This window comes from Solanum tuberosum, unplaced genomic scaffold (genome assembly GCF_000226075.1).
Source record: "Solanum tuberosum cultivar DM 1-3 516 R44 unplaced genomic scaffold, SolTub_3.0 scf00451, whole genome shotgun sequence".
In the NCBI taxonomy this organism is placed as follows: domain Eukaryota; kingdom Viridiplantae; phylum Streptophyta; class Magnoliopsida; order Solanales; family Solanaceae; genus Solanum; species Solanum tuberosum.
In genome coordinates, this window is record NW_006239369.1 from 407,308 (window position 1) to 419,954 (window position 12,647).

Genomic DNA, 12,647 nt, shown 5'->3' on the forward strand with positions numbered 1-12,647 from the left:
GGTTCCCGCAACATCGTGAGTAGTCCATTGAACCTTATCATTTAGTGGAAGGAGAAGTCGTAACAGGGTTTTCGAAGTTGAACCTGCGGAAGGATCATTGTCGAAACCTGCAAAGCAGAATGACCGGCGAGCACGTTTTAAGTACTTCAGGGCGATAAGGGCTCGTCGTGCGCCTCCCTGTCGTCCCCCGCGTGCGCTCTTGCACGCTAATTCAGGGCGCCAATGAAATCCGGCGCGGAAAGTGCCAAGGAATAAAAAAGTTTAAAGTCCTCCCCTTTCTCCCCATTCGCGTAGCGTGCGCGGGGACGTGTGTTGCTCTTTAAACACAAACAACTCTCGGCAACGAATATCTTATCTCTCATATTAATGAAGAACGTAGCGAAATGCGATACTTGGTGTGAATTGCAGAATCACGTGAACCATCGACTCTTAGAATGCATGTAGCACTCGAAGCCATTAGGCCAAGGGCACTTCTGTCTGGGCGTCAAACATCGGGTCACCCCCCACACACTGCAAGGCATAGCACGTGGCCAAATTTGGCCTCCCGTGCTCCTCGAGCGCGCGGCTGGCCTAAATACGAGTCCACATCGACGGACATTGCGGCAAGTGGTGATTGAAACTCAACTCTCTCTTTTTGTCGCGGCTACAACCTGTCGTGTGTCCTGATTCCCAGACCCTCCAATTGACGACTAAAACGCTCTAACCGTGACCCTAGGTCAGGCGAGATTACCCGCTGAGTTTAAGCATATCAATAAGCGGAGGAAAAGAAACTTACAAGGATTCCCTTAGTAACGGGGAGCTAATCGGGAACAACCCAACCTTAGAATCGGGCGGCTCCATCGTCCGAATTGTATTATGGAGAAGCGTCCTCAGCGGAGGATCGGGCCCATGTCCCCTGGAAGGGGACGCCAGAGAGGGTGACAGCTCCGTTGTCCCTGGACCCTTCCACACGACGAGGCGCTGTCTACGAGTCGGGCTGTATGGGAATGCAACCCAAATCAGGCGGTGAATTTCGATTGACGCTAAATACAGGAGAGACACCGATAACTAACAAGTACCACGAGGGAAAGATTAAAAGGACTTTGAAAATAGAGTCAAAGAGTGCTTTGAGAAGGAAGCAGATGGAAGCTGACGATGCACCCTGGTCAGATGTGGAACGGTGACGAGTTGGTTCGTCGATCGACTCGAGGTGTGGACCAGCGTGGATTAGGGGGGCGGTCAAAGCCTGGGTTCTTGATATGCCCGTGGAATGCTGTCTCATTGATTTTGGTACGAAGCGTGCGCTTCTGGCGTGCTTCGACATCTGTGTGCTCCGGACACTGGCTGTGGGCTCCCCATTCGACCCGTCTTTAAACACGGACCAAGGAGTTTGACATGTGTCCGAGTCAACGGGCTAGTAAATTCATAAGGCATAAGGAATCTGATTGGTGGGATCCTCTTGAGGGGTGCACCGCCGACCGACCTTGATCTTCTGAGAAGGGTTCGAGTGTGAGCATACCTGTGGGGACCCGAAAGATGGTGAACTATGCCTGAGAGGGGAGAAGCCAAAGCATACTCTAGTGGAGGACTGTTGTGATACTGACGTGCAAATCGTTCATCTGACTTGGGTATAGGGGAGAAAGACTAATTGAAGCATCTAGTAGCTAATTCCCTTCGAAGTTTCCCTCTGAATAGCTAGAGATCGGGTGCGAATTTTATCGGATAAAGCCAATGATTTGAGACTTCATGGGGTAACACCCTGACCTATTTTCAAACTTTAATCAGAAGGATGGCGTGACTGCTTTGTTGAGCTGCACCACGGAATCAAGAACTCCAAGTGGGCCTTTTTTGGTAAGCTAGACTGGCGATGAGGGATGAACCGAAAGCCGGCTTATGGTTCCAAACTGCATTCTAACCAAGATCCAACAAAGGGTGTTGGTCAATTAAGACAGCAGGAAAGTGGTCATGGAAGTCAAAATCCACAAAGGAGTGTGTACCAACTCACTTGACGAGTAAACTAGCCCCGAAAATGGATGGGCACTTAAGCGCGCGACGTACACTTAGCCGTCGGGGTAAGTGCCAGACCCCGATGAGTTGGAGGGAATGGCGGTAGCTACAAAACCTTGGGCATGAGCCTGTGCGGAGCAGCCGTTAAGTGTAGATCTTTGTGGTAGTAGATAATATTCAAATGAGAACTTTGAAGGCCGAAAAGGGGAAAGGTTCAATGTGAACGGCACCAGCACATTGGTTAGTCAATTCTATGGGTCGGGGGAACCTTGAAAGATAGCGCGTTTCGTGTGTACTCCGTAAGGGAATGGGTTAAAATTCCTGAACCGGAACGTGGTGGTTCACGACAACGTTAGGAAGTAGGCAAACGTTGGTGGGAGCTTCGGGAAGAGTTGTCTTTTCTGATTAACAACATACCCACCATGGGATCGGCTTGCCGGAAGTAGAGTCCAGCGGCTGGAGGAGAACATCACGTCACGTGGTATCTAGTGCCCTCCCGGAGGTCCTTGAAAATCCAGAGGACCTAATGCCGTTGACACTCAGTCATACTCATAACTGCATCAGGTCTCCAAGGTGAACAACCTCTAGTTGGTGGAACAATGTAGGCTAGGAAAGTTGGCAAAATGGATCCATAACTTCGTGAAAAGAAATATGCTCGGAGTGTTTGGTATGGGGTTCCTAGTACCGAACCCACTGGCTGTCGATGAACTGCATGAGCTGATCCCGCGGAAATAGTTGGTCACTGTGTGCCGGCCGGGGGACGGACTGGGAACGGTTCCGTCGGGGGCCTTCCCCGGGAGTCAAACAACCAACTCATAACTGTTACAAACAAGGGGAATTTGACTATTTATTTAAAACAAAGCACTGCGATGGTCCCCAACGGATGTTTACACAATGTGATTTTTGTCTAGTGCTATGAATGTCAAAGTGAAGAAATTCATATATGCGGGGGTAAATGGTCGGAGTAACTATGACTCTTTTAAGGTAGCCAAATGCCTCTTCATCTAATTAGTGGATTTCGTATGAATGTATTTATAAGATTCCCACTGTCTCTGTCTAATATACAGCGAAACCACAGCCAAGGGAACATGATTGGCAGAATCAGCGGGGAAAAAGACCCTTTTGAGCTTGAATCTAGTCCGACTTTATGAAATGACTTGAGAGGTGTAGTGTAAGTGGTAGTCGAAAGGCGAAAGTGAAATACCACTTCGTTTAACGTTATTTTACTTATTCCGTGAATCGGAAGAGGGGGACTACCCTCTTTTTGGACCCAAGACTCGATTTGCGGGTCGATCAGGGGGAAGACATTGTCAAGTGGGGAGTTTGGCTGGGGTGGCACATCTGTTATAAGATAACGCAGGTGTCCTAAGATGAGCTCAATGAAAATAGAAAAAAACTTGTGGATCAGAAGGACAAAAGCTCGTTTGATTCTGATTTCCAGTACGAATACGAATCGTGAATGCGTGGCCTAACGATCTTTTAGACCTTCAGAGTTCTAAGCTGGAGGTGTCAGAAAAGTTACCACAAGGATAACTAGCTTGTGGCAGCCAAGCTATATAGCGAAATTTATTTTTGATGCTTCGATGTCGACTCTTCTTATCATTGTGAAGAAAAATTCACCAAGTGTTGGATTGTTCACCCACAAATAGGGAACGTGAGCTGGGTTTAGACCATCGTGAGAGAGGATAGTTTTACCCTACTGATGACAGTGTCGCAATAGTAATTAAACCTAGTAAGAGAGGAACCGTTAATTCGCATAATTTGTAATCCCGCTTGGTTGAAAAGCTGGTGGCACGAAGCTACCGTGTGCTGGATTATGACTGAATGCCTCTAAGTCTGAATCCAGGCAAGAAGAGACGCATGCGCCCGCCGTCAGCTTGCCGACCCCTAGTAGGGGCCTTTAGCCCCCAAGTGAACATTTTGTTGGCTAAGTCACCGCGATGGAAGCGTCGCGGTGACTTCCTTGAAGCACAATTTTCATCGAGCGGTGGGTAGTATCCTCAGCAGAAGACATAAATACACGACGGGGTATTGTAAGTGGAAGAGTAGCCTTGCTGCCACGATCCACTGAGATACAACCCTTTGTCACTTCGATTCATCCTCCCCACCTTCCCCCTCCCCCAACCTCAAATCAAATTATTTCTAACATTTCATATGAGAGGTTTATGTCAGGCTTGCATACTTGGAAGGAAAAAAACCACTAACTGTTGAAATATAAGTTCTGAGAATAACATGGTCCATGAAATTTACTACTTTACTTCTATGTGTTGAACTATACGTTCTATGCTGATCAAACACTTGTTCAATAACGATGACCTATTGCGAGGTTTTTCGTGACGTTGGGTTTATTTCTCATGTCTAATGACATTTTAAGGGACTAATAACGATGTCGCTATAAGAGGTTTTTCGCGATGTCTGGGGTGATTCTAAATCCAAGTAAGATGTCAAGGGGAATATATGTCTATGTAGGCAGAACGGGCATTCCATGTCTGGGGACAGGCGAGATCAGCAAAATTCTGTACGCATCGGGCATGCGACGTAGGCCAACGACATGCGACATCAGTCCATGCCAACACGCATCTGAAGCAGCATGTGCGTATCGGTCAAGCAACGTCGGCCAACGGCAGATAGCACCAGCCAAGGCCTGCATACATCAGACGTGTCATGTGCGCATCATCCAAGAAACGTCGGTAAGCGGCAAAACCTTGGGCATGAGCCTGTGTGGAGCAGTCGTTAAGTGTAGATCTTTGTGGTAGTAGAAAATATTCAAATGAGAACTTTGAAGGCCGAAAAGGGGAAAGGTTCAATGTGAACGGCACCAGCACATGGGTTAGTCAATCGTATGGGTCGGGGGAACCCCGACAGATAGCGCATTTCGCGTGTACTCCGTAATGGAATGGGTTAAAATTCCTGAACCGGAACGTGGAGGTTAACGACAGCGTCAGGAAGTCGGCAAACGTTGGTGGGAGCTTCGGGAAGAGTTGTCTTTTCTGTTTAACAGCACGCCCACCATGCAATCGGCTAGCCGGAGGTAGAGTCCAGCGGCTGGAAGAGCACCTAACGTCACGTGGTGTCTGGTGCGCTCCCGGTGATCCTTGAAAATCCAGAGGACCTAATGCCGTCGACACTCGGTCATACTCATAACTGCATCACGTCTCCAAGGTGAACAACCTCTAGTTGTTGGAACAATGTAGGCAAGGAAAGTCGGCAAAATGGATACGAAACTTCGTGAAAAGAAATATGCTCAGAGTGTTTGGCATGGGGGTCCTAGTACCGAACCCATTGGCTGTCGATGAACTGCATGAGCTGACCCCGCGGAAATAGTGGGTCGCCGTGGGACGGACTGGGAACGGTTCCTTTCTTTGGGGCCTTCCCCGGGAGTCAAACAACCAACTCATAACTGTTACAAACAAGGGGAATTTGACTATTTATTTAAAATAAAGCATTGCGATGGTCCCAACGGATGTTTACCCACTATGATTTTTGTCTAGTGCTATGAATGTCAAAGTGAAGAAATTCAACCATGCGGGGGTAAACGTCGGAGTAACTATGACTCTCTGAAGGTAGCCAAATGCCTCGTCATCTAATTAGTGATGCGTATGAATGTATTAATAAGATTCCCACTGTCCCTGTCTAATATACAGCGAAACCACAGCCAAGGGAACATGTTTGGCAGAATCAGCGGGGAAAGAGGACCCTTTTGAGCTTGAATCTAGTTCGACTTTATGAAATGACTTGAGAGGTGTAGTATAAGTGGGAGTCGAAAGGCGAAAGTGAAATACCACTACTTTTAACGTTATTTTACTTATTCCGTGAATCGGAAGAGGGGAACTACCCTCTTTTTGGACCCAAGACTCACTTTGCGGGTCAATCCGGGGGGAAGACATTGTCAAGTGGGGAGTTTGGCTGGGGTGGTACATCTGTTATAAGATAACGCAGGTGTCCTAAGATGAGCTCAACGAAAATAGAAAAATCGTGTGGATCAGAAAGACAAAAGATCGTTTGATTCTGATTTCTAGTACGAATAGGAACGGTAAATGCGTGGCCTAACGATCTTTTAGACCTTCAGAGTTCTAAGCTGGAGGTGTGAGAAAAGTTACCACAAGGATAACTAGCTTGTGGTAGCCAAGCTATATAGCGAAATTTATTTTTGATCCTTCGATGTCGGCTCTTCTTATCATTGTGAAGCAAAATTCACCAAAGTGTTGGATTGTTCACCCACAAATAGGGAACGTGAGCTGGGTTTAGACCATCGTGAGAGAGGTTAGTTTTACCCCTACTGATGACAGTGTCGCAATAGTAAATTAAACCTAGTAAGAGAGGAACCGTTAATTCGCATAATTTGTCATCCCGCTTGGTTGAAAAGCTGGTGGCACGAAGCTACCGTGTGATGGATTATGACTAAACGCCTCTAAGGCTTAATCCAGGCAAGAAGCGACGCATGCGCCCGCCGTCAGCTTGCCGACCCACAGTAGGGGCCTTTAGCCCCCAAGTGAACGTTTTGTTGGCTAAGTCACCGCGATGGAAGCGTCGCGGTGACTTCCTTGAAGTACAATTTCCATCGAGCGGTGGGTAGTATCCTCAGCAGAAGACATAAAATACACGACGGGGTATTGTAAGTGGAAGAGTAGCCTTGCTGCCACGATCCACTGAGATACAACCGTTTGTCACTTCGATTCATCCTCCTCACCTTCCCCCTCCCCCAACCTCAAATCAAATTATTTCTAACGTTTCATACGAGAGGTTTATGTCAGGCTTGCATACTTGGAAGGAAAACAACCACTAATTGTTGAAATATTATTTCTGAGAATAACATGGTCCATGAAATTTACTACTTTACTGCTATGTGTTGAACTATACGTTCTATGCTGATCAAACACTTGTTCAATAAGGATGACCTATTGCGATGTTTTTCGTGACGTTGGGTTTATTTCTCATGTCTAATGACATTTTAAGGGACTAATAACGATGTCGCTATAAGAGGTTTTTCGCGATGTCTGGGGCGATTCTAAATCCAAGTTAGATGTCAAGGGGAATATATGCCTATGTAGGCAGAACGGGCATTCCATGTCTGGGGACAGGCGAGATCAGCAAAACTCTGTACGCATCGTACAGGCGACGTAGGCCAACGACATGCGACATCAGTCCATGCCAACACGCATCGGAAGCAGCATGTGCGTATCGGTCAACCAACGTCGGCACACGGCAGATAGCACCAGCCAAGGCCTGCATGCATCAGACGTGTCATGTGCGCATCATCCAAGAAACGTCGGTCAACCGCAAAACCTTGGGCATGAACCTGGGTGGAGCAGCCGTTAGTGCAGATCTTGGTGGTAGTACCAAATATTCTAATGAGAACTTTGAAGGGTGAAAAGGGTTAGTCGATCCAATTGGTCGAGGGAACCCAAATAGATAATGCATTTCGCGCGTACCCCGAAAGGGAATCGGGTTAAGATTCCTTAACCGGGACGTGATGGTTGACAACAACATTAGGAAGTCGGCAGATGTCGGTAGGAGCCTCGGGAAGAGTTGTCTTTTCTATTTACCAGCATGCCCAGCATGGAATGGGCCCTGCCGGAGGTAGGGTCCAACGGCTGGAAGAGCACCACACATCACGTGGTGTCCGGTGCGCTCCCGGCGACCCTTTAAAATCTAGAGGACCGAACGTTGTCCACGCTCGGTCGTACTCATAACCGCATCAGGTCTCCAAAGTGAACAACCTCTAATTGATGGAACAATGTAGGCAAGGAAAGTCGGCAAAATGGATCCGTAACATCGGGAAAATAATTGGCTTTGAGGGTTTGGCATGGGGTCCCAGTCCCGAACCCACTGGGTGTCGGTGGACTGCTTGAGCGGATCCCACAGAAATAGCGGGTCGCCGTGGGCCAGCCGGGGGACGGATTGGGAATGGTTCTTTCGGGGGCCTTCGCCAGGAGTCAAACAACCAACTCAGAACTGGTATAGACAAGGGGAATTCGACTATTTAATTTTAACAAAGCATTGCGATGGTCCCAACAAATGTTTACGCAAAGTTATTTTTGTCCGGTGCTCTAAATGTCAAAGTGACGAAATTCAACTATGCGGGGGTAAACAGCCGGAGTAACTATGACTCTCTTAAGGTAGCCAAATGCCTCGTCATCTTATTAGTGATGCGTATGCATGTATTAACAAGATTCCCACTGTCCCTGTCTAATATACAGCGAAACCATAGCCAAGGGAACAGGCTCGGCAGAATCAGCGGAGAAAGAAGACGCTATTGAGCTTGAGTCTAGTCCGACTTTGTGAAATGACTTCAGAGGTGTAGTATAATTGGGAGTCGAAAGGCGAAAGTGAAATACCAATACTTTTAACGATATTTTACTTATTCTGTGAATCGGAAGCGGGGAACTACCCCTATTTTTGCACCCACTACTCGCTTCGCGGGCCGATTCGGGGGGAAGACATTGTCAAGTGGGGAGTTTAGTTGGGGCGACACATCTGTTAAAAGATAACGCAGGTGTCCTAAGATGAGCTCAACGAGAATAGAAAAATCATGTGGATTAGAAGGATAAAAGCTCGTTTGATTATGATTTCCAGTACGAATACGAATCGTTAAAGCGCGGCCTAACGATAGATTAGACCTTAGGAATTCTAAGCTTGAGGTGTCAGAAAAGTTACCACAAGGATAACTAGATTGTGGCAGCCAAGCTATATACTGAAGTTTATTTTTTATCATTCGATGTCGGCACTTCCTATCATTGTGAATCGAAATTCACCAAGTGTTGGATTGTTCACCCACCAATAGGGAATGTGAGCTGGGTTTAGACCATCGTGAGACAGGTTAGATTTAGCCTACTGATGACAATGTCGCAATAGTAATTTAACCTAGTAAGAGAGGAACCGTTGATTCACATAATTGGTCATCGCGCTTGGTTGAAAAGCCAGTGGCGCGATGCTACCATATGTTGGATTATGGATGAACGCCTCTAAGTTAGAATCTAGGCAAGAAGCAACGCATGCGCCCACCATTCTCTTGCCGACCCGCAGTAGGGGCCATTAGCCCCCAAAGGATCGTTTTGTTGGCTAAGTCACAGCGACAGAAGCGGCGCGGTGACGGCCTTGATGTACAATTTCCATTGAGCGGTGGGTAGAATCATTTGCAGAAGACATAAATACGTGACGGGGTATTGTAAGTGGAAGAGTGGCCTTGATGACACGATCCACTGAGATACAACCCTTTGTCACTCTAATTCCATTTCCCCACTTTCCCTCTCCCCCAACCTCAAATCCAATCATTTCTGACATTTCAAATGAGAGGTTCATGTTATGCTTGCATCCTTGGAAGGACAAAACCACTAACTGTTGAAACATAAGTTCTGAGAATAACATGGTCCGTGAAATTTATTACTTTGCTGCTACGTGTTGAACTATACGTTCTATGCCGATCAAATACGTGTTCAATAACGATGACTTATTGCGAAGTATTTCGTGACGTTTGTTTCATTTCTCATGTATAATGAAATGTTAAGGGACTAATAACGATGTCGCTATAAGAGGTATTTCGCGATGTCTGGGGTGATTCTAAATCCAAATGAGAATTCAAGGGCCATATGGGTCTATGTAGGCAGCACGGACATTCCACGTCCGGGGCTAGGCGAGATCAGCCAAAACCTATGCGTATCGTACAAGCGACGTCGACCAACGGCAGGCAGCATCAGCCAACGCCTTTACACATTGGACGTGGCATGTGCGCATCAGGCAAGTGACATCATCAAAGGGCAGGCGACATCAGCCAAGGCCTGCATGCATTAGACGTGCTATGTGCGCATCAGGCAAGAAATGTCATCCAACGGCAGGCGGCATCAGTCAAGGCCAGCACGCATCGGACGTGGCGTGTGCGCATCGGGCAAGCAACGTCGGGCAATAGCAGGCAGCATCTGCCAAGGCCTACACATATCAGACATGGCCTGTGCGCATCGGCAGGTCGACATTGGCTGTGGCTTGCGTACATCAGCTAAGCATCATCAGCGATGGCCTGCACACATCGATCAACCGAGGTCGCACGTGGCCTGCCAAAATAAACTGTGTCCTGCAGACACCGATCTGCCGACGTCGGACGAGGCCTGCCTACATCGATCAGCCGACGTCGGATGTGGCCTTCTCCCATCGTCCGTGGCCTGCACACAATGATCAGTCGATGTCGGACGTGGCCTGCCAGCATTGTACGTGGCCTGCACACATCGGTCTGCCTACGTCGGACGTGGCCTACCAGCATCGTCCGTGTCCTGCACTCATCGGTTTAATAACGTAAGACGTGGCCAGGCCGCAACGCCCGTGACGTGCACACATCGGTCAGCGGATGTTAGACGTGGCCTGCCCGCATCGTCTGTGGTTTGTACTCGTTAGACGAGCGACATCGCACGCGACGACATTGTCGAGGTCTAGTCGATAACATGCGGATGACCTTGCCATACGAAAATGAAAAGAGTGTGAAACTCCCTTCATACATAACAACATACTCATCTATTTTACATCATATATTCTCTATGTTTCCAGCTCACGTGGTTCGTTTGTACCAACCTTCTTTACTTTTACGATGTGTACGATGTTGAAACGTTTTTATTTGTACAAATATATACTCTATCATTAGTTTCACAAGTTGAGAAGTGTTTTCGAGCATTTTCATATCTTCCAACTTTTATTCATCTTTTTATAATTTATTTTGACAGTTTATTATTTTTTACGTCACATTTTAAAAATTAAAATTTATAAAATTGTTGGATTTGAGGTTACTATATTTATTAGTGAATTTTCGGTGTTAATTTTATATTTTTCATGTTTTTCCTATTTTTATTAATTTATTACTAATTTTTCAGAATTTTTGGAAAAATTTAAAACAAAAAGAATTGTTTAAGACTATTTTTTTATATATATAAAAGTCATTTGTGGAAGCTAATGTGTGCATATTTGGGTTGTACATGTTCATTATGATTCTCTGGAAAAATGATGTCTACTCCTGTCACATGGTTTTTTTTAATTTAAGCTTATATAAGGGGGGTAGAGGTGTTGGAGGCAGACTGAGGTGACGGCAGGCGTACATCATGGGCGTCCTGTGGGCTTAGTAGGCATGTTGCGTGGGCTCTTGATGGCATGCATGGCTTGTGTGTGCTATGCCGTTGGGTGCCCACAAAAATACGTCGGCGACGTCTGTGGGGTGACTGTATGACGCTTAAGGCATTTAAATCGACCGTTTTATACTCGTTTGGTGTGGAAACGGCAGTGATTTTGGACGAGTAGCGAGTTCTAGAGCTCCTGTTATGGCTAACTCTAGGCGCTGCACGCATGGGGCACGTAAGTCCATGTACGACCAGACACTATCGATAGGCCGGCGAGGGGGGTGTTCGTGAAAGAACTTCAGTCTGCCTCCAACACCTTCGCAGTGATTAATTCTCACCCCCAACGGAGGCGTTCAACGACGGGGATTGGATTAGCCTTGCAATGAAGGCATCAGCGTCGACATATGACATCTAATGTCGAGCGTCGGGGCATTTGTTGGTAGTGCATCGACGAAAAAATTCACGTATGGTGCAGAAGTGGTATTCGAGTTGTGCGGTTAGGTTGGATCCTTGCTTCAAGCAGTGACATCCTAAGTCGCATTCCATCTCGGTGGCGGATCAAGCGCAATCTAGGCTTGGCGGATGTCGGTCTCCTGTGTTGCATACCTTATGCGTAGGAATTACTCACGTGCAATCAGTCGCCGTTTTGCCCATCGCATTCCATGTGCGGGGTCAACCCAAAAGCCGCTCTCGCATTCCACTCCTTCCTTACTTCGTCGTGCGATGGCGTGGTATGCGAGCGGCGGCTCAAATTCTCAAAGTCGATAGATGCAGTGGGCATGGGTCCTTCACCGAATCCTATCTACCCAAAACAAATGCTCCTTGCGAATGACTGCCGCGCTCGCTTTGGCCATCATGTCGGCGATGCATCATTCACATTTCTAGCCTATCAACCTGAAATCCAATCATTTCTAACTTTTCAAATATGAAGTTTATCGATTGCTTGCATCCTTGGAATGAAAAAACCACCAAGTGTTGAAATATAAGTACGGAGAATAACATGGTGCGTGAAATTTACTAGTTTGCCGCTAAGTGGTGAACTATACGTTCTATGCCGATCAAACACTTGATCAATAAAGATGCCCCATTGTGAGGTTTTTTGTGACATTGGTTTCATTTCTCATGCCTAATGACATGTTAAGGGATTAATAACGTTGTCGCTATAAAAGGTTTTTTGGGATGTCGGGGGCAATTCTAAAGACAACTAAGATGTCAAAGGCAATATGGGTCTATATAGGCAGCACGGGCATTCCACATCCGGGGACAGGCGGCATCAGCCAAGGCCTGTATGCATCGGACAAGAGACATCGGCCAACGGTAGGCAACATTAGCCAAGGCCTGCACGTATCGAACGTGCCATGTGCACATCGGGCAAGCGATGACGGCCAACGGCAAGTGGCATCAGCCAAGGCCTGCAAACATCTGGCAAACAATATCGGCCAATGGCAGGTGGCATCAGCAAAGGCCTACATGCATCGGATGTGGCATGTGCGCATCGGGCAAACAATGTCGGCCAATGGCAGGTGGCATTAGCAAAGGCCTGCATGCTTCGGATGCGGCATGTGC

General features: G+C 47.1%; 1 protein-coding gene and 2 pseudogenes across 1 annotated transcript; all 3 read right to left on the minus strand.

Moving 5' to 3' along the window:
- The window catches only part of LOC107058151 (uncharacterized), a 7,739-nt pseudogene extending 4,150 nt beyond the window's left edge, over nt 1-3,589 (minus strand).
- A 1,829-nt stretch (nt 3,590-5,418) lies between these two features.
- Nucleotides 5,419-6,180, minus strand: LOC107058155 (uncharacterized; annotated as a pseudogene).
- Nucleotides 6,181-8,036: 1,856 nt separating this feature from the next.
- On the minus strand, nt 8,037-8,701 carry LOC107058152 (uncharacterized). The gene is made up of 2 exons (XM_015303521.1): nt 8,379-8,701; nt 8,037-8,127 (listed from the first exon to the last, which is right to left on the minus strand). The coding sequence occupies exons 1-2, from the start codon at nt 8,699-8,701 to the stop codon at nt 8,037-8,039; spliced, it is 414 nt and encodes a 137-aa protein (XP_015159007.1).
- Between the last annotated feature and the right edge of the window lie 3,946 nt (nt 8,702-12,647).